At 48.3% G+C, this 20,371-nt stretch overlaps 1 protein-coding gene and 2 pseudogenes across 3 annotated transcripts; all 3 read left to right on the forward strand.

Moving 5' to 3' along the window:
• Positions 1-312: 312 nt before the first annotated feature.
• Positions 313-18,469, forward strand: SLC25A30 (solute carrier family 25 member 30). 3 transcript variants are annotated; one of them, XM_039877251.1, is made up of 10 exons: positions 313-331; positions 4,097-4,217; positions 5,421-5,568; positions 8,390-8,484; positions 9,328-9,413; positions 11,060-11,155; positions 12,022-12,146; positions 13,627-13,765; positions 15,059-15,139; positions 16,064-18,469. In XM_039877251.1, the coding sequence occupies exons 2-10, from the start codon at positions 4,148-4,150 to the stop codon at positions 16,103-16,105; spliced, it is 882 nt and encodes a 293-aa protein (XP_039733185.1). In that variant the 5' UTR covers positions 313-331; positions 4,097-4,147; the 3' UTR covers positions 16,106-18,469. The 3 variants fall into 3 exon arrangements, with proteins under 3 accessions (XP_039733185.1, XP_039733183.1, XP_039733182.1); XM_039877249.1 differs by lacking the exon at positions 313-331 and adding an exon at positions 543-787; XM_039877248.1 differs by lacking the exon at positions 313-331 and adding an exon at positions 14,427-14,491.
• LOC120614552 (uncharacterized) lies at positions 2,855-2,973 on the forward strand (annotated as a pseudogene).
• Positions 11,372-11,490, forward strand: LOC120614530 (uncharacterized; annotated as a pseudogene).
• Positions 18,470-20,371: the final 1,902 nt, after the last annotated feature.

The raw sequence follows: 20,371 nt of genomic DNA on the forward strand, positions 1-20,371 counted from the left end.
GAAGCCTTAGCAGGCGAAGGAGGCCCACGCGCCTCCCACCGCTGGGGGCAGGGAGCCCTCCGAAGGGTCCCACACCCCACGCCCCAGCCGCCCGCTCGCTCGCAGCCGGCGCCATGGGCGGGGCCGGGTCGGGAGCGGCCAATGGGAGTCGAGGCGGTGGGCGGGGCCTGGGCGGGGCCTGGGCGGGGCCGCGCGGGCCTCGGGGCCACCCGCGCCGCCCGCCGCCTTCCCTCCGGCTTCCGCGCAGCTGCGGGCTCCCGGCACCCGGGTAGGGCCCGGGGAGGTGCGGGTGCTGGTGCGGGGCCGCCACCGCCGCCGCCGCCGACGCCGCGTAAGTTCCTGCGCGCAGGGCCGTGGCGCGCTAGCGGCGCGGCGCCTTCTTCGGGTCGGCCCCCTTCCGGCCGGTCCATCCTTCCCTCCCCGCGGCGCCGGGGGCGCCGGGGGCTCGGGCTGCGGCTGCGGCGGGCGGGGCGCGCTCGGGCTGCCTCTGCCCCGCGGTGCTCCGGCCGGGCCCGGCTCGCGGGGCGCGGGGTGCGGGGCCTGGGCCCGCCGCTCGGGCTGCGTGCGGCCGGCATCACTCGGCGCCGCCGGCGGCTCCTGCCCCAGCGTCGCCGAGGTCCGAGCGAGGCCGGTGCTCCGCCGGCCTCCGCACCCCTCCGGCCGCCCGGCCCGCTGAGCTTCGAATGGCCCCCGGCACTCGCCAGGTTGGCGCCCGTTCGCGAGGACGGGCTGAATTCATTTTGCTCGGGAAGTTCATGTAGCTCGGGATTTTAGCACCTTTCTCGGAGTAAGTAATTTCATGAAAAGGTGTTGCAACGATGAGCATTATCGTCTCCGCCCAAAGAACAGCAAAACAATGTCGGGACCGCCTGCAGAGCCTCGATTCATCCCCATGCAGTGAGAAGGGTCGAAAGGCATGAATTTTGGTCTTGGCTTTGCGGCTGCCAAGTGTTGTGACCCTGGGCTCAGTAAATTTGTGCGACATGAGATGATTTCCAAGATTCCTTTTAAATCTCACAATGGAAAAGTCCCTGAAAGGCAGTACTGGGGGGAGCAAAGGTATGTGAGCGCGCAGAAGTATCTAGACTGTGATTACAGTTTAAGACTGCACACCGAAACGGGAACACCAGTAAAAGTGAAAAATTTACCCAGAACTAATTATGTGAGAAAAACTTGGAAAGCTTTCAGAAGTTCCAGTAGCAATTACTGTATTGAATTACCTCTCTCTGCAGCTGTACAAATAAGGAAAGGGGAAAGGTTAAGGGACAGTGTCATTCTGAGCACATTTCCCAAGTGTAGGGAGAATCCTTCGGGATTCTTAAATTGTATAGACGTTTCCACTCAGTAAACGCTTTAAAAAATAGAGTTTTGTATTTATCCTGCAGAAAAATCTCACATTTATTCTGCATGTTCAGAATTCCCTACCCTCCCACCGACGGATGATTTTTCGCAGTCTTTGAAAACCAGCATTTGGCTTTGAAGTACGTGGGAGAACGCATACATTCCTTCGTGGAGACCCTAGTTTGAGTACTTTGTAGTTGTGTGACTAGGGAAAGTCACTTTTCCTCTCAGGCTGTATTTCTTCAATTGTGAAATGTGGGTAATGTACCTGTTCATAGTGTTGTAAGGATTAAATAAAGTCCTTTAAGCGGAAAACATAACGTATTCAATAATGACAGCTGTTAGTAACATTCTGGTCCGAAGGCAGCCCAAGGAAGTGGTCACTGGGTTTTAGTCTGGTTGAGGGTTCACCTCAGGAGAAGTTCAGAGAGGGAAGTGATCCGACCGTGGCTACACCTGACGCTGGAATTTTTGCCAAGTCGTAATCTCTTCCCTGGCTCTCGGGCTGAGACGCAGCCAGGACAGTCGTGATTGCTGAGGACGCATCAGTCCCCCTGACTGTTGGCCCGTCAGTCTCCGCACTTCAGCAGCGCTGTGTCTGAGGCAGAACCCTCCAAGGAGAGCTCAGAAACAAAAAGTTTAGTGTGCCGAGCAGATTTCAGCCAAAGATAAGCCGAAAGAAACCTTGTCCCAGCTGGCTGTGGTCAGGATGGCTTACCGGAAATTCCAGTCTTTGCTAGAACCTCTTCTTGTTTGGATGTTTGACCAACTAACTACACATGCTTCTCTGGTTGTTGTTTAAGCCGGGCTGTTCTTTGATTCAGTAAACATTGAGCTGGAGAGCGCAGTAGTTCTTACCTGCTCAGGGATCGACTCTCGGCGTTCCCAAAGGAAAGGAGAAGAATCCGAACGCTTTTTTACCGCCTTCCTAGCTAATTTTTAAAAACTGTAATTGAATAGAAGCTATTTTATGATAGTTTAACCAAGGATGCGGGAGTGGACACTCGTTTGTGAAGATCATTTATTGTGGCAGGACATCTGAGTGGGAACTGTGCGTGTGTGCTCTGTCCCACGTGACTTCGAGCATGCGGGAGGCAATTCCACGACAAACTCGGGCTCTAGTCGAGTATTTACAGGTGAATGCAACCCAGAACCTTTGAGTTTTAATGTAACGAAAAACTTAATGTCAACACCAAACAGAAGAAAAAGGCAACTCTCACTAGAACTAACCTAGCAAATAAATAAATAAATAAATAAAACAATGGCAGGAAACCAGGAAGTTAATCAGTGAGATGGCATGAGGTCATGTGACAGTACAGTCTTCAAAAAACGTTTTGTTTTTAGAGATTAGTATAATCCCATTTCCCATACATTTTTGCTGCCGTTTGGAGGATATCTTTTGCATAAGTTTGTGTGTGTGTCTTCATGTGTATACATAGACACATATATATTCACTGTAGGGAAAAAACCACTAAAACAACGAACGGTATTGTCATCTTTGAAAAGGAACTATGTCTGCGGCCATGCCATCCTGAACACTCCCGATCTCGTCTGATCTCGGAAGCTAAGCAGGGTCAGGCCTGGTTAGTACCTGGGTGAGAGACCACCTAGGAAGACCAGGTGCTGTAGACGTCAAAAAAAGAAAGAAAAGAAAATTAACTACTTAAAACGAGTTAGGTGATAAGAGTTCCAAGGTGTGACCTGGCCATCATCTACTTAACTCACTGATTTTCCGTAACGACACAGTTGCTAAGGGTTCCCTGAGGTCCCCCTTCTGTCGAAGGGCCCTGGTGTCCAGGTGCTTAAGAAGCCCCACAGCCAGGTTAGGGACAACTATCTGGAGGCCTGTGTTCCTCGTGGACGCTTGACGCACTGGTGGTGTCACAGCCGAGGGAGCCGGGGCAAGGCGGGGGGTGATGGGGAGCAACCGCTTAACAGTGTTCTTGTGGGCGATGGAATGTTTTGCAACTAGATAAAGGTGGTGTTTGCACAACATAGTAAGTGCCACTTAGTAGGTGACACGGTAAGTTTTTGCCCAAATGGTTTATTTTGTAGTATGTGAATTTCACCTAAGTAAAAATACTCTGGAAACAAAAGATTCTTATGTGCACTGTCTGATGATGATGATGACGCTAACGATGATGTCGACAATATTGACGAAGGAAAAAACCCTAGAGGTTAACAGGAAGTTTGCCTCTTTCCTTGACCCCGAGCTCCCAGCTGCTCACGTGGGTAAGAGGCGAGAACTACCATTTATTTACAGAGTGTAAGCTAGCAGTACACGTCAGCAGTTTTAAGTAATTGTCGGTTCACCGTGTGACATTGGGTGGCAGCGTTCTTTCACTCCATTGCACCTGAGGATTTCAGTCCCTCCCGGAAGGGACCCACTAAGACGGTGACAAACAGCAAAGGTTGGAGAAGAGATTTGAGATAAAATAGACTACCTGGATAATCGCCTCTATTGTAGTGCACTGAATTCGCACACGCATGTCCAGGCATCGGCGTGTTGGGTCGCTTAAGGTCTAATGAGAATTAGGCACCTGCTAAAGTGAGACTAGTAGTTGCTGACTCGGGCCTCAGTAGATAGGGATGCTTCTCTGTTACGGCAAGACTGGCGTCCCCGACTCGTTGGGAATTGTTGCTGGGGGTTTCGGTGATAGTGTCTGATGAGCGTTTTCCAAAGGAAATGCAGATTTCAAGAAGAAATGCCTATGTGAGAAATTCCAACTTTGAAACGTCTGACTCTTGTGTCCAGGAAAAAGCCTGTCGGAGGCCATGTTTCTGTGAAGCAGGAGAGGGGACAGGGATGAGAATGTCGGCCGTCAACTGGAAGCCCTTCGTGTACGGGGGGCTGGCCTCCATCACGGCCGAGTGCGGTAAGCAGCGCGGGCAGGGGTCGGGCCAAGGTACCCGCCGCATGTGACGGCCGGTAAGACCCAAGGTCACGGTTTGCTGTTTGATGTGAACGCAGTTTCAGCACAGAGTGTGAGATTATGAAACAGTAATCTCAGAATTCAGATTTTCCTCCTCCTTTTGTTACACTTTTAGGACAGTCATTTTGGCTACTTATTGGCAGTTAGGGTTCAGAGTTTAATGGGGAGAAAGTCGAACCTGTTGACCAAACAGAAGTTCGGTGGATCGGTTTGGGATGACGCCAGTCCCAGTCGGCCTTGCTCATTTCTTCAGTTTGCCCCCTCGGTGAGTGCATTTGGCTGTAAAGAAGTTCGAGATGTTCCAAGGTCTTCCCCGAGCCCGATTCGATGGGCTGGCATTATGTAGTCACTTTCTGATACGCACTTGATGCACATCTTGTGACTTCCTCACCTGTTGAAGTCCACGTCAGATCCTGTTTATTCCTTTATGACCCGGAATCATTCATTCAACAAATATTGATTGAACAGAGCAGCTGCCAAGTGCCAGGTGCTGGGCCGGACATTTCATTCGCTGCCAGGGCTCAGTCACTGCTGGCCTGAGACAGGCCAACCCGAGGAGCCAGTGAGGCCCAGGCTTGCGGTGCGTCAACCACCCACCCCGTTTCCCTGTGTGGGTGGGCTCTCCCACAGACACAGCAGGTCATGCTTGCCGAGTGTGAGTTTGATACATTTGGGTGGACTGTTAGGCTCTGTATTAAACATTTTACCTACATTAACAGATTTACTTCAGACTATAGGACAAAGTGAGAAAATCCTTAGAAACTTATCTGTCTTCATTCATGTCGAACCCAATTTTAGCCTTCACAGATGTAAAAAAATAACTTATTTTAAAATGTACTTTCTGGTTGTCAGTCATTCCATTGATATCTACTTTCTACAGCCATGCAGTTTTCTCAAATCCTATGTAGAATAAGAGGGAACATAAGTAAGAATATAAAGAAAGGAAAATATACTTATGCTTTTTAAAAAAAAAATATTTGGTTCCTAATTTTTGTAAATAGAAAAAAGATTGCAATGTATCTGACACTTTTTGTTTCTTAGTTTACATTGTGGTCTAAATGTCTCATCAGTAACATGTCGCTGTGTAGACTTTGTTTAGTGGAATTTCTTTTCATTGAGTGAAATATTTTTCTTTAAAATTTTAAGGCACATTTCCAATTGATTTGACGAAGACACGGCTCCAGATTCAAGGCCAGACGAACGATGCAAACTTTAAAGAAATTAGGTACCGGGGAATGTTCCATGCGTTGGTGAGAATAGGCAGAGAAGAAGGCCTGAAAGCTTTGTATTCTGGGTGAGTGACCCTTGCCTCCCGCTGCTGACCTTTCAGACCAGTAGACTGCAGACTGAGAGTTCATAGGAAAAAAGCGAAAGTTTCACGTGTATTTGAAAAGAGCAAGTAACATGGTGGATTTTTCATTTTTAATGTCAACTTTATTTTCTGTATGTGCATTTTATGTAGCGAATATTGTAGTGAAACCGTTTTTTTAATATTCAAATACAGATAATAATGCAAAATTACATTTGGTTTTAAAAACATCCTGTAATTTAGTTTTTCAGTTTGAAAATAGCCCTTCCCCTGGCCGTTCTGAATTACCAAGGTTTCTGCCATAATGAAAACGGCGTAGTGTTCTCTCCGGCTAAGAGTTGCAGTGAACCAGTTTCTTTAATACAACAGTTAACGAGCAGTGTGCTGTAGGCACTGGATGGGAACGTGAGTGAGACAGGGCCCTGCCTGTGTCAGTCAGAGGCCCTGCAGGACACAGTTCATTTGGGTGGTTTGAGTGAAGAGAGATTAATGAAGGGCTACTTAAGGGTTAAGGGAACAAACGAAGGATATTGAGATATTTAGAAACCAGCAGAGCGAGAAATTGTTACCAACCCAAGGACAGGAATAATTTAGCAGAGCCTCAGCTTGGCCTGGAAGGAGCCAGCAGTGGCCATGGAGGGAAGGAGGGAAGGAGGGAAGGATGCTTCAGTAGTGCAGGAGGAGCTCCCTCTGCTGCTTCCCCTCCCTCCCTCTGCTGCTTCCCTCCTCCCTCCCTCCCATCTTCTACTGGCTCTACTGGCGGAATCCACCTGAAAGTCAGCCGGCAGGGGGAATGGCTGATTTGGTCCATAAACCCCGCCTCGCAAGGCACAGAGCGGAACAGGGAAAGGCGAGAAGGATCTAGGACAGCCGGGCCCAGCAGCAGCGCACTGTACCGAAGGGACCGCTGTGTGCTGGGGGCTGCTGATGAGTGACGAGGACACGGGGCTCTCAGCGGAGGCATCAGTCCCAGGCTGGGGGATGGGGCGGGGGGTTCCAGGAGGGCTGCTCGATCCAGGAGACACCGGCTCTGACCTTGAAAGATCAAGAAGAGTTAGCCAGGTGAAGTGAGAGAGGAACTGTGTTTGTACAGAACCCTAGTATGTGCAAGAGAGCATGGAGCATTCTAGAAACCGAGTAAGTCAGCGTGGGTACAGCGTGGGAGATGGCGGCTAGCAAGAGGTGGAGCTGCAGTGGGAACCGGGTTAGGACGTGGACAGCCGCAGGTCATGCGAAGCACCTCGATTTTGTCCAGACCCCAAACTGGCGCCTCACGGCCCTTCCCCCCTCCAGTCCCCGAAGGATTTTGTTTTTCAATTGAGCCAATACCTTAAATATGAGAAATTGCACATAAAATCCTGGGTTTCCATCTTCCCACATTCATTCACTTAACGACGATCATGACTGAGTTAGGGATGCTTCTCTGACTTACCGAAGCCTCAGCCTGCTGTGCTCACGACAGCCCCTTTCTGTGCCTGTGAGAGTGCCAGCCTGTGGCAGACAAGAGCCACCAAAGGGTTTTGAGTAGAGGGACTGACTTGCTGGGGAGAGAGAGAATTAGAGACTCGTAAGGCTGGAATCAGGCCCTCTCGCAGGAAGCAGACATGGCGAGGGTCTGGCCTGAGGCGTTGCCTTGGGTGGAGAGAAAGGACGGTCTGGGTCTAGAAGGCTACTCAGGGCCAGACTGACCCGTTACTTGACCTAGTGTATGAGGCGGGTTGTATGGAAGGAGGAGACACAGCTGATGTGTCGACTTCTGGTTTCGGCCAGTGTGTAGATGGGGCCTCCATGCCCTGGCCTAGGAGGCAGGAGGGGAGGTGATCGTGAGGACGGGGCCGATAACCAGTTCAGTGTGGGTCGCCAGACCGGGGAGCGGGGGCAGGACTTGCGAATTGAGAAATCTAGGAAGTGTCTGGGAAGGTATCTTCGGGTCCGTGTTGGAAACGTGAATTTAGGAGTCATCGGTCTTTAGACAGCAGTTAAAGCCCCGGGCGCAGACGCGCGCACCCAGGCAGTGTGTGGAGCAGGGAGAGAAGAAAGCGTAGGACGGCGTTCTGGGGAGCCCCTGGGACAGCGGCAGAGGCGGGGTGCCGCAGAGGACAGAGAAGGGAGAGGGCGTGGGACGGCAGCTCGGGGAGGAGGCAGCTGCAGGTGGCGCAGTGGACGGTGGCAGATACTGCACGGTGTTGTGTAAGCTGCTAGTCGAAAAGCATCATTTGGTTTAGCAACAGAGATGTCAGTTGGCCACCTGTTTTGATGGAGAGGGTGGAGGGAGCCAGCTTGCAATTCGAGAAGAAAGTACGAGGTACGGAAAGAGAGTGGGGATGTGTAAATGCCACTGCGTGGGTCTGGGGTCAGGAAGGGTGGAGGGAGGGAGAGGAGGTGACTGGACGGGCCCCAGGGAGGGAGAGGTGAGCTCCAGAGAGCAGTGCAGGAGCGGTAGAAGCTTCCGGAGGCCCGATCTCACCGGGCCGCTGGTGCTGAGGGAGGAAAGTCGATCCCTTGTCCCGCGAGTGGACAAGTAGAACCACCCACCCGTTCTCCTGGGCGTTCACTGAGAATAAATGTAGGGGGCTGAGCGTTCACGTGCGAGCTGATCATTTGCTCAAGCGTTTACATCCTTTCTGTGTTACACCTACATATATTTTGAAACGCTCCATTTTTGTTGGATTTTCAATTTGAAGAAATCCATTTCGGTGTAGTTCGATTTTGGGAGGCGAACGTGTGGCTGTAACTCTTGGCGTGGGTCTCCCGGCGGATTTTAAGTGATTTTGGACTTTCTGTCCCTCGTGCGTGGCTCCGACAGGATCGCGCCTGCGACCCTTCGCCAGGCTTCCTACGGCACCATCAAGATCGGCACTTACCAGAGCCTGAAGCGGGCGTTCGTGGGGTGCCCGGAAGGTGAGCAGGGAGCCCTTCTCCGCTTGGGGACAGGAAGCGGGTCGTTCATTTTCTTATTCAAGTGGCTCTGCGTCAGGGTTTCTTAAAGTTCTTCGTGACTTTACCGCTGCTGCCAAGAGCTCTGGGTGTAAAGTTTACTTTAATTCTGCTGAAAGCAGGTCAGTTATCAACTGAATTTGGGGGAGTAACAGTTAAAAGGAGCAAACATTTTAATTAGTCATCCTCATCTCTAAAATGCCTAGACTAGAGGATGTGTCGTTACAGTTCAGCCAACTTAAAGTTTTCTAAAGTCAGAGGAATCACCACCGATATTTCAGGAAAGCGGCGAATACCTGTCTCAGGGTTAAGAACCGAGTTCTCATGCCGTTTCGCTGGTCGACTCTGCGACTTCGCTTCAACCCATAGAACTTGATCTTTTTTTACAATGGGACGAGCACCAGCCAACTGTTGTATGAGCACCATGAACAGGAGCTGAGATGCTTCAGATTAAATATGTCCGATGAGCTTGGAAACTTCATCCCCGCTTTAGCCTCACAGTAGACGTTTCATCCTTCCCCAGACCCACCTCATGTCAGTCACTGCAGGGCCAGCATTTACATACAGGGTGGCACATGGGTACTACTTTGTGTGACGATTCCCATTCCTTTTTAGATGGCAAGAAGTTTTGTGAAGCAGAATCCCTTTAGGCAGCAACATTCCTAATTCTTTAAAATTGTTTCATTCATGACGCATACATTTCTCCATTCTCTCTAGAGGAAAATGTAGGTAAATGAGTTATACCTGTACTTGAGTTCCCCGAGGAGCTCTGGTATATGGAAAACCGAATAATATGTCTCTTTACAGATGAGACCCTTCTGATAAATGTGGTCTGCGGAATCCTCTCTGGGGTCATATCATCGGCCATCGCCAATCCAACTGACGTTTTGAAAGTAAGCAGTGTTCCCTGTATCTTTTAGGCACACCCCAAGTTTTCTTATTGAGAACAATGTGCAGATGATGAAAATCTGCAGATATCACATACTCGGTGTGTGTGAATCTGTTTATAATTTAAATGCCATGAGGACTCTAGCATAAATATCCAGTGGATACATTTGCCACTGATACAGATGATCTCAAAAGGAGAGCTCATTTTAGAGATGAGGTTTTGGGTGATTAAGCAGAAAAAAACAATTTAGGCTTGGATGCATTTGAATTATATTTTTCATTGAACACTCCCTTGTTTTATTGGTTCATTAAAAACAGGCGGGCTTCAGATTTTACAGAAGTCTGCTTGTCGATGACCATTTCTGAATGCATATGTCATCCATTGATTCAATTTCAGGAAATACAAATGGAAATATTTACTTTCCACAGTTAGACGTGACAGGTTAGGGGACCTTGTTGACAATACCAGGAATACAGCCTTCTTAAATCCCTTTCGGAATAAGGCAGGGGAATCAATGAACTAAATAAAAGAAAAATTAGGTGTGAGTTACTTTCGAATCCTCTCACATTTTCCTTTCTTTTTTTTTTTTTTTTGTCCCCTGTTATATAACCAGAATTCACTGTGTTTCTACCTTGCACTAGTCGATGTTCTTTTGGCATTTAGAATCCAAAAATGAGTAGGACAAGGACCTTGCCCCTCAGCCTTCGGTCTAATAGGAGATTCTGACCAGCGTCAGAATTTTACGCAGCAGCCTGTCGAGTTCACTGCAGTCATGCACATGAAGGTACCACGTGCGTGAAGGCCCTGTAGCCATAATTTTACCCTATATTGGGGTAAGATTGCTTATCCATACGATGAATCTCTAAAACATATCTCAAGGCTACAGAAAGGCAGTTCCTGTATTTTGGTTTATTTTCCCATGTTAGGGCGGCAATAACAGTTCTCTTTAAGAAGTTACAGGTAATATATTTGCCCCCTGAACCAAAATAAGGTACCAATTTTTTAGTGAGACTTTTTTCATTCTTAAAAATGCAGAGAGCTACATCAAACGTTTATTTTTATGCTGGAATGTCGGTCATGTGAATTCCATGGCTGTCGTGAAGTTCATCTGTGAGTTCAAGTGTAACAGTGTGGCGGGCGTCCTGGGCTGTCCCGTGGCCCACTCGCCCGCACACCTTTTGGCTCAGCTGGTCGGAACTAACAGTGTCTTGGAGTAAGGGGTGAAAGGAACACGCTGGTCCGTGCTTGGTGCCGCCGGGTGCATGAGAGGCGCTCATCGTCATCTTCGGGGTTCTCGTCATAGTCTCTTTCCTGCTCAGCAGCCCGTAGGGGAATAGGCCATTTTCTTTCCTTTTCAAAAGACTATTTAAAAAAAAAAATTCATTTCATTTCGACCCTTGCAAAGAGCCGCTAGATACAGGACTTTCCAGAGTCTGCTAGATGCTTTTCGTTAAATCCAAAGTGCCTAAGAACCAGTGCTTACGCATTCTTAGTCTATGGAGGGTATTTTAAACTAGCGTCATAGTAATAGTTATGTTATAGCTTTTTCAAATGGCGATTAAAGAACAGACGGGACAATTTTCAGGGATCTGCATTTGGGGAGAAATGTGCTGGTCTCCTTCTCACGCTCGTCTTTAAAATGACCTCTAGATACGGATGCAGGCCCAGAGCAACACGGTTCCTGGAGGGATGATAGGCAACTTTGTGAACATTTACCAGCAGGAGGGGGCGAGAGGGCTGTGGAAGGTGAGCACGATGGGGCCCGCTGCCCTGCTTTGAGTTTGTTTTCCCCGTTTCCATCACTGTATTTCATCCGAATGGTACAATGGGGGGAGGGAAGGAGAATGACATTGGCCCTCGAAGGTATCGTCTTCCTTAATTTCCTCACCTGTAAAATGGAAATATAAGGAATGTGTCGTGATCCGAACGTCCGTTTTGAATAATTCACACATAAGAAGTTCTGTCTACGGCCGTGCCACCCCGGACAAGCCCGATCCCGTCTGATCTCGGAAGCTAAGCAGGGTCGGGCCTGGTTAGTACTTGGATGGGAGACCACCTAGGAAGACCAGGTGCTGAAGGCATAAAAAATAAAAAAATAAGGGATTGTAAGCTGACAAAGTCCTTGCAATCTGTGAGGTCAACCAAGGGTTGCCTCACCTAAAAATTAATTAATTAATTAATTAATTTAAAAAAAAAGTTCTATGAAGGTTAAACATGGATATGGTTTCATGACTCAAGTCAAGATTGTTACAGTCAGACACTGGTATGGAGGGCTGTTTATTATTCTAGTGACTCGTCGGTTCACAGGACAGACCCTACGGGTCGTCTGGCGCCATCCTCTCTGTGTGGATGAGGGAACTGGAGGCTCTGAGAGGGGACTCGTTCTGGCCAGGGTGTGGCCAAGGTCGCACCCTTGGTGACAGAATCAGAATTAGACTTTGGAGCGTCTGACTTCTTACACGCTGGTCTTTTCTGCTTTGTCACCCTGAATTTCCACCTCCCAGTAGGAACGTGGAAACTGGCCATGGTTCGTGAGGTAGGACCTCTGCACATTTGCAAGGCTTGTTCTTTGGAGAGAGATCTGAATGTTTATTACTAATATTTTTACCCAGGGCGTGTCCCTTACTGCTCAGAGGGCCGCGATTGTCGTCGGCGTGGAGCTGCCGGCCTATGACCTCACCAAGAAGCATCTGATTCTCTCGGGCCTGATGGGAGACACTGTGTACACTCACTTCCTGTATGTTGATGGCTTTTAAAATTAATATTTTGGGTAGACATGAGTTCAGGGTGGAAATTTGCTACAAATTTATAGGAATTTTAAAGCTTGTTATAAAAACGTTATATTCTCATATTTGAAAAGTTGCAGTGCAGATGTAAACCGGGACAAAGTAAGAGTCCTTATCCCTTAAATCGTTGTCACCTGTTTGATAAGCACCTTCCAGGTGTTTTCTATGCATGTGCAAATAAGTCTGGGAAAGTATGTTACATGTCGTTTATTGCGCAGACAGGATCATGCTTCGTATTCCCCACTTGCTTTTTATTTTGATTCTTTTCATTGTTTCTGCATTACTGAGGTATAATTGACAAGTAAAATTGAAAGATGTTTAAAGTGTACAACATGATGATTTGATATACATATATGTTTCGAAAGGACCCCCATCAAGTTAATTAACACATCTGTCACCTCACATTCTTACTCTGTGTGTGTGTGTGTGTGTGTGTATGTGTGTGAGAAAACATTTAGGTTCCGCTCTCAGCAGATTTCGGTAATTCAGTGCGATGTCCCCAACCACAGTGACATGTTATATACGTCAGATTGTCAGACCTTATCCCTCTCACATTGAAGAGCGTACCCTTTACCAGCCTCCTGATCTCACCCACCCCCAGCCCCTGGCAGCCATTTTTCTATGAGTTTTTGTTTCTATGAGTTTGACAAGCTTGTGGTTTTTTAGATTCCCTGTGTGATACCATGCAGTATTTGTCTTTCTTGCTTTTTAAAATTCGATTATACACACACACACACACACACAGACGATATTTATTTTTAATAGCTGTAGATCAGTGCGGATGTATCATAGTTTAATCCACTGAGAGTGTTTTTGCCCCTCTGGGATCCTTGGAGATTTCTGGAGACGATTCCCTTTCTGACCAGGGCGGTGCGCTGTTGGCATCTCCCGGGTCGGGGCCCGGGAGCTGGGACGCACCTTACCATGCATGGGACAGGCCTCCACGCACAGGACGATCTGGCCCAGAGCGTTAGCGCTGCTCCGAGGTAGCCGATCCCAGGTGTGGTCTGCGGCCCGTCTCGTGGGACCGGAGGCTTCGTGGAACCTGAGACCCTGGTGAGCACGCACCGCAGAGAGGAAAGCCTCTTCTCTGATCCTGACGAAAATACGATCACGATGTGGCTGAAATTACTCCGAGATCTGCTCGCAGGCGAACAGATGCGGTCGCTCAGGCTCAGAGGCCGCTCCTCCGTGTTTCTCTGATTCCTTAGCGTCCCAGAACCTCCAAGGTAGTCCCCGCCGAGGCTGGAATTTATAAGGCGCTGCAATCGCGCAGGTGTTTAAGAGGTCTGTGCAGCCGTGGGATGTGGACCTCGGTTCCGACGTGTTCCGTCTTGTCACGTGTTATCGTGCAGTTCGGGAGGAGGCCGTTTCCTGCCCCCCCGCGGTGGCAGTGAGGTTGGCGTTTCTCCAGCGGTATCTTCTTCACAGTGCCAGCTTCACCTGCGGTCTGGCGGGAGCCCTGGCCTCCAACCCCGTCGACGTCGTGAGGACACGTATGATGAATCAGAGAGTCCTTCGCCATGGTGGGTGCGCTGGCTACACGGGGACCCTGGATTGCTTGTTACAGGTGAGAACGAACCACCATCTGCACAGGGTCGCGAATCCCTCGCATAGCTCATAAGCTTCCATGTTGCCCCTTCACGAGATTCTCATCATGATTTCAAAACGCTGGATTTAGAGCAAGACAGACCTGTGGATCTGTCCCTTGTAATTGTGTGACTTTGGTCAAGGTACAGACTGTAGACTTCAGTTTCCTCATAAGCGGAATGAGACAGTCATAGCACCTACATCATAGGGTTATTGTGGAAATAATTGAGAAATTTCTACAAACGGCATAGTGCCTGGAATGATGCGCTTAGCCTTGTTAGAATAATTCATAGTAACGAGGGACATTCTTGTGAAGTAAGCAAGTTTGTTTTACTTAATCTTCAGCATTCTGTGGGTTGCTTCAGTCAGTGAAACTGCCCTCTCTCTATATATATATTTATGTATTATATATTACTTATTAAAACTAAGAAGTAACTATTATAAGTAAGGTGAGTGACGCTCTACAGCCCTGCGATGGTGCACAGCTTTTGCCACCCGGGGGCTCGTTTCTATAAATACAGAATCGAGATGAGTTTTCAGAAACGAAAACTCATCTTCTTTATGCCTTTGCTCTGCTGGGAAGGGCGAGCAAACAGCCCTGGTCCCTGCGACGTAGCAGCGCTGTGTCTCCTCCCTTCCAGTTGAGTCACACTGGACCGAATGTCCTTCGTCCAGACATCACATCAGTCTTTTGGAGATTCTTGGTGTAAGTCACCGGCCCTGCTGTTCACGAGCGGACAGAAGTTTGTGACTGTCCCCCCCACTAGATTGTCAGCAGCCAGAGATCAGGATTCTCAGCAGCTAGAGATCAGGGACCACTTTCGTGGTTTCCATTTTCCAGCACGCTGCTGGCACATCCCAGACTTGAGGTGTTGCTTTAACGAAGCAAAGGTGCTTATTTTTATCCATCCAACAGCGTGACGCAGTGGGGCTCTGAATGACATCTTTACCGCCACCGCTTCGCTGCTTTCCTTCTGAGCTGTGAGGGCCGAATGTCAAGGAGATCAGACGAAGGACTCTGGCTGCCATCGATCTCCTTTCTTATTCATCTGGCTGCTGTTCGTCCGCTTTGGGCGTGGGGTGGTTTGGCGTGGAGCCTTAGTCTTCACCTGCGCTGTGGTTGGTAGGAGGCAGAGGGCAATGATTTCTTAGACACCCCTTCCGAACAGGATTTTATTTTTGGAAAAACAGATCAGTTGCGTCCAGATACTATTATTAATGCATTTGACATCATTGGAAAGTCGGAAATTAACTTTTCCCCCTTTTATAACAGACATGGAAGAATGAAGGGTTTTTTGCTCTTTACAAAGGATTTTGGCCGAATTGGTTGAGACTTGGTCCCTGGAATATCATTGTATCCTCTTCTGTTGCAGTGGATTCGAAAAAAGGTATAGCTAAAAAGAATGTTTTTTGTATAAACTCTCATGTCATTAGATGATTTAGAAGTAGGTTTTTATTCTTGCAGGTTCCCGTGAGTCAGGAAATAACTCTTCAGTTTCTTCTTCAGGAGGTACGAAGTCTGGGCTAGGCACTGTGAATCTTGGTTTAATGATGTAACACCTCATTAAAAGGTAGTGGTGGCAATAATAACCTTTACATTCTGCTCTAAACGATGGGAGTAGTTATGATTTCAGAGAGAGGCAGGGTTGACTTTCTATCCCCAGCCACCCTGGGAAGGGTGTGGTTTGGCAGCAGTGTTCTAGAATCTTTGTTTTAGAGAGGGCCTAAGGAGAAACAGTAATTAGCTCTAGAATTATTTGGCCAAGCAGTGCTATTTCCCGTCTGCCAAAGTGGCGGGTAGTGAGAAGTGGCGGTTGATTAGCCGGGAAGGGGCAGAATTACAAGGTAGGGGGGTCGGTTTCAACGTCCTCTCGTCTCCCTCCCTCCCTCCCAGCGCCTCCCTCCCGTGGGAGCCTGCCCTGCGGACACCCTTGAGGACAGCTCCCCAGGGCTTGCAGTGTTCCTCTGTCACACGGAATGTACCGTTCTGTGGTCCTCCCAGTCCAGTGATGTTGCAAACGCTAGGCGCGCAGGGCAGTCCCAGAGCTGCTGCCAGGGGCTGTGCATCTCAGCTGTGCTCTTGTCCCCGGCTGCCCTCGGGAAGGGGCGCGGGGTGATCTTCCGGGATGGTCAGGATGGAGCCCCTGTGACTCCATCATGCTCACGGCGTGTGGTCTGCCTGGACGTATTTGTTAGCCAGGGGTCTCTTTGTGGGTCTGTTTTTATGCGTTGGGGGGGAGATGACATTTTCTTTGTCAGCCTTAACTGATGACTGTAGTTCTTTGTGACATACGAGCAGTTGAAGAAGTTGGATTTGTGACAAGTCCAGGCTGCATGAAACACCCCCCCTCTGCAAGTGCTAAGTTCCAACAGTAAAGCTTCCTGTGTCACGCGGCTCCTCGCTGCTGCTCACCGCTCGGCTCCTCCCGGCTCCTGAGGTGGGACCCAGGGATGAGGCTGCTCGGGCTGCCGCGCCTTGGTGTGGACACCCCGCATTGTGCAAGCTCGAGTCCTGAGCGTCGGTGACCTTTGACAGCAGAGGGGACGTGGACCGCACGCCTCCTGCCGAAGCAACTGCAAGGCCAAGGACTGCACAGTGCTCTCCTCGGGGGCAGGAGGGGCAGGCCCCCCCAGGACGGTTTACTGTCCCCGCACGTCGTCAGGGGTCCTTTGCTGCTTGTCAGCTGAAGAAATTCCACATGTGGAGACCTGGACTTTCCCGCCACAGGTATAAACAGTGACGGGTCCCTGGGACATTGCACTGCTTTGTAATTTCCTATTCTGGCAGCGTATTTCACTTACAATAAGTGACGTTAAGCTTCTGAACACTTGACCTTTGTGAGGAGTTGTTACAAAGTTTTAAGTCTAATCTCACGGCGGTGTGACACCGTGGGTGTGTGTGGGTGGGAGGCTTTCAGGCACTGTGGGTTCCGTCTTAGGTCACGTTGGAGTTTGCTCTCTGACTTTTAGCGAAGTTTATTTCCCAGTCTGTCAACGGGGATAATAACATCTAACAGCGTTGAGGGTCAAATGAAGAAAATAGTAGTTGCTACTGCTTGACTTGCAGGACAGGTGTGTTGCTGGTGCTGTCCCACAGCTGTCATCTCAGGATGGACAGTCTGTGGACATGGACAAAGTCCGTGCTCCAGGGACACCCGTTGTAGTTCTGAGTGGGGCCTTTGTGAAAGAGACTGCTGTGTCGGGTCAGGTGTCACAGCATCCAGTAGCAAAATGTCACCTCTGTATCAGAGTTGATTTTTCCAGATTTCCCAGTTTTTACTTTTGTTCGAGTCACGTTTGGTAAAATATTCCGTCTTGGACTTCTTAATCAGTTTGGATGGGAGAGACTCGCATGAAATCTGAGAAGCGATTTCTTTAGTCTTGCACCTGTTTATCTGGGCTCTGGTAAGAGGTGTACCACATCTTCTCAGCACAAGAGAAATCATTCTCCTTCTCCCTTCTTGTCTTTACCTTATTCTTTCCAAAATAAAAGTGACTCTGTGAGTCTCAGGAACTTGACACTTCTAGAAGACAGCCCCAGGAAAGGGATGGGAGTATGTGGGCTTGAGTACCTTCCGTCCTTCCCTTGGAGAACTCAGATACACACTGACGAGTGGGGGGTGGGAGGGAGTGGGGGTGGCTGGGAGGCCTGGCCTCCAGGCTGAGGCTTCTGCAGGATGTGCTGGGAACTTGTCCAGCCCCTGGGCTGCTTCCTGCCTTGAAGCACAATAGAAGGGACACAGGTTTTTGTTTTTTTTTTTCCAAAAGTAAGAGCTCAGACCCCCATTACAAAGAGAAGGAAGAAAGAGGAGGGGTGAGTGGCCAGTAGGTGTTAAATGCCTAAAGACAAACGGGAAGTCCCAGTGCCCTGGCTGGCTCTCGGTCTGACTCTGGAGAGCCAAGCTCATTCGGGCCTCACTCCTGGTAGGGACCCCGTCTTATAAAGGGATTTTTTCCTTCTTTCAAAACATTCCGTGGACGTGGTCAGGGCTCTCTGTAGAAAGGCCTCCACCTTTGAGTTCTTTGAGTTTAAAAGATTACTTTCTATGAACCACTCTTGATTTTTTTAATATAGAAAACATTTTATTTTTTAAGTGTACATATACTGTCTATGAGTAAATGTCATGCGAAATTCATTACATCGATTGATTAAAATTATGTACATGTTCATGCAGAATGAAAAGAAATTCAAACCTCACTAAAACTTAAGCATGTTGTAGAGACAAAAATACAGTATTTCTTCAGTGTAGATGTAAACACTTTACAGAATGGGATCCTGGTCTCTCGTTTTTCCTGCTTGCTGAAGCTTCGAACCAAGAAGGAACCGAAAGACTTGGGAGATTTGGTCCTCTCGTTTTCAAGGCTGTGGCTATAAGTCCCCCGTCCCCTTGGGTATTGCTTAAATGTGGCAAAAGGATTTTTAGCTTTTATGAAAAAAGACGGATTTTTTGTTTGTTTGTTTGCTGGTGGATTTGTGTAATCATTGATGCTAAATGTTGCTGATCTGTGGTGTAAAAAACGCCTCTTGTTCTTCGTATTTATTCTTGCACTGAAATAGTTTAATTATATAAAATCTATAGAATTTTCATAAGCCTTTATACTTCGAGCTCTTTAAACATTGGAATATGTGGCATAAACTTTATTTCATTATTTAATAAACCGGAGTAATATATAATTGTAAAAATGAGTTGTGGTTATTTCAGATAAGTAGAAACATTTAAACAAAGACCAGCTCCGAAGATTCCAGAAGGCTGGAGTAGAAATGGCAACGGTGACGGTGGCCACAGACACTTCTCTCTGCGCAGAGAAGCTGTTGGGGTCATCTTACTAATCGCCTGGACATCTGCGTGACCTCCCATTATGTGAAATATTCCGCAGCTCAGCAGATGCCAGTGAATTCGCTTCATGGGCTGGGTCGAGAATACCAGTGTGATGACATCAGTGCCCTGAAGTCCCCCGTCCTCCTTCCAGCCTTTCACGTTGGCTCGAGGTGGGAGCTGGGGTCCTCGTGAACCGTGGACCAGGCAGAGACGCCTCTGCTCGGCATGAAATAACCAGCGAGTGAAAGGCAAACATGGTTCATTCATTTTTTAACTTATAAGTATTTTCTAGGTGCCTGTCTTCTTAGCATTTGGATCAAACATAGTGGTTTATTGGAAAAATATATAATTGGGAAAAAGAGGGAGACTTTTTGTTTCGGGCCTCCTACCTAAGAGATTAAATGACATGCCCGTACGTGCCTGGCTTCACGGGAAGGGCAGGGAGAGCAGCTGGCTGCGGGTGTGTCTCAGATCCCTGCAAACAGAACTTTCGCTCGGATCGTGGCACCTGTCAGACACATTTGGCTTTAAATACAGGCTATTTGTTGTTAAAGTGGCAGCTGGCAAAATCCGTTAGGGTAAGTTTTCGGTAGATTCTAAGTAAATGCATTTGGCAATAAAAGACAAGGGCAGCGTATGAATCTGTTTCTTAAAAGCCTGATGCAAATAATGTAACCGAGAGCGAATAACCGGAAGCAGCCTCTATGTCTGTATGTCCTCTGCCTAACTAAACTGTGGTCCATCCATACAATGGTTTACTGTGTGGCACCTGAGAGGAATGAGATCTCAGCCTGTTGACCTGGAAGGATGTCCATGATATGTTGCTAAGTAGGAAAAAGGTTGAGATGCAGACTCCTATGTATACCATGAACTCATTTCTTTTATGTCAGTAGAGGATGGATTTAAAGGGTGTGTGTTAGGGTTCTCCAGGCAAACAACCAATAGGGGTGGGTCCAGTAATTTGGATACAAATGGCTGGGCACCCCTCAGTTCTCAGCTATAACATCTTTCCCAGGGGCATTTTCTTAGCCCCCTGGCGAGATCCAGCCTCCCAGCCTATGCTCCTGCGGCACCCTGTACTTAGCCTTGTTAGAGGATAATTTTCAGAAAAAGGTAAAAGTATGACCCTAATGCAAATATAAATTAATAAAACGGAAAGAATAAACCAAACGGGAAAAAAAGACTATAAAAAATAGCCAGGCAGTTTTAAAAATAATCCGATTTTTAAAAATGACATTTTAAAAATATCATCTTTAAAACTAAAAACATACTGTTGAAATTAAAACAGGCATGTAGCTGAAGAGAGAATTAGTAAACTGGATACTAGATCTAAAGAAATTTCTCCAAATACAGCATAAGACAAAGAGATGGAAAATGTGTTAAAAACCACAGCAGATAGCATGAAAGGGTGGTATCCGGCCAGGTCCCATCAAGAAGCAGAATTTACCTGGGTGGTTTCAACGAAAAGACTGTCCTGGAGGAAGGAATTGCAGAGGCGTGGGCAGAGCTGGGGAGACCAGCGATGGTTGTTGATACACCTAGGGACGAGCGACGGTGGGAAACCATCGCCACCTGTGGGGTTTGAGAGGCAAGGACAGGAAATGGCGTTGCCGGAGCCCAGTGGAGGAGAAGCATTGGGCAGGAGCTCATCTTAGAGGGCGCAGCTATTGCCGGGGACCCGGAAGTGAAATGGAGGGCGTGAAAAAATACCGTTTCTCTCCCCATCGGATGTCCTGCCGGGGTTTCACTGGCTCCACTCAATTGGA

The sequence above is a fragment of the Pteropus medius genome, unplaced genomic scaffold (genome assembly GCF_902729225.1).
Source record: "Pteropus medius unplaced genomic scaffold, Ma_sr-lr_union100, whole genome shotgun sequence".
In the NCBI taxonomy this organism is placed as follows: domain Eukaryota; kingdom Metazoa; phylum Chordata; class Mammalia; order Chiroptera; family Pteropodidae; genus Pteropus; species Pteropus medius.

Bases quoted from the DNA above. Each gene is read 5' to 3' on its own strand.
- SLC25A30 (XM_039877251.1), top strand. From the start codon at position 4,148: ATGAGAATGTCGGCCGTCAACTGGAAGCCCTTCGTGTACGGGGGGCTG. The intron at 4,218-5,420 runs GTAAGCAGCGCG...TAAAATTTTAAG, and splicing joins CTCCATCACGGCCGAGTGCG to GCACATTTCCAATTGATTTG. The intron at 9,414-11,059 runs GTAAGCAGTGTT...AATGACCTCTAG, and splicing joins ATCCAACTGACGTTTTGAAA to ATACGGATGCAGGCCCAGAG.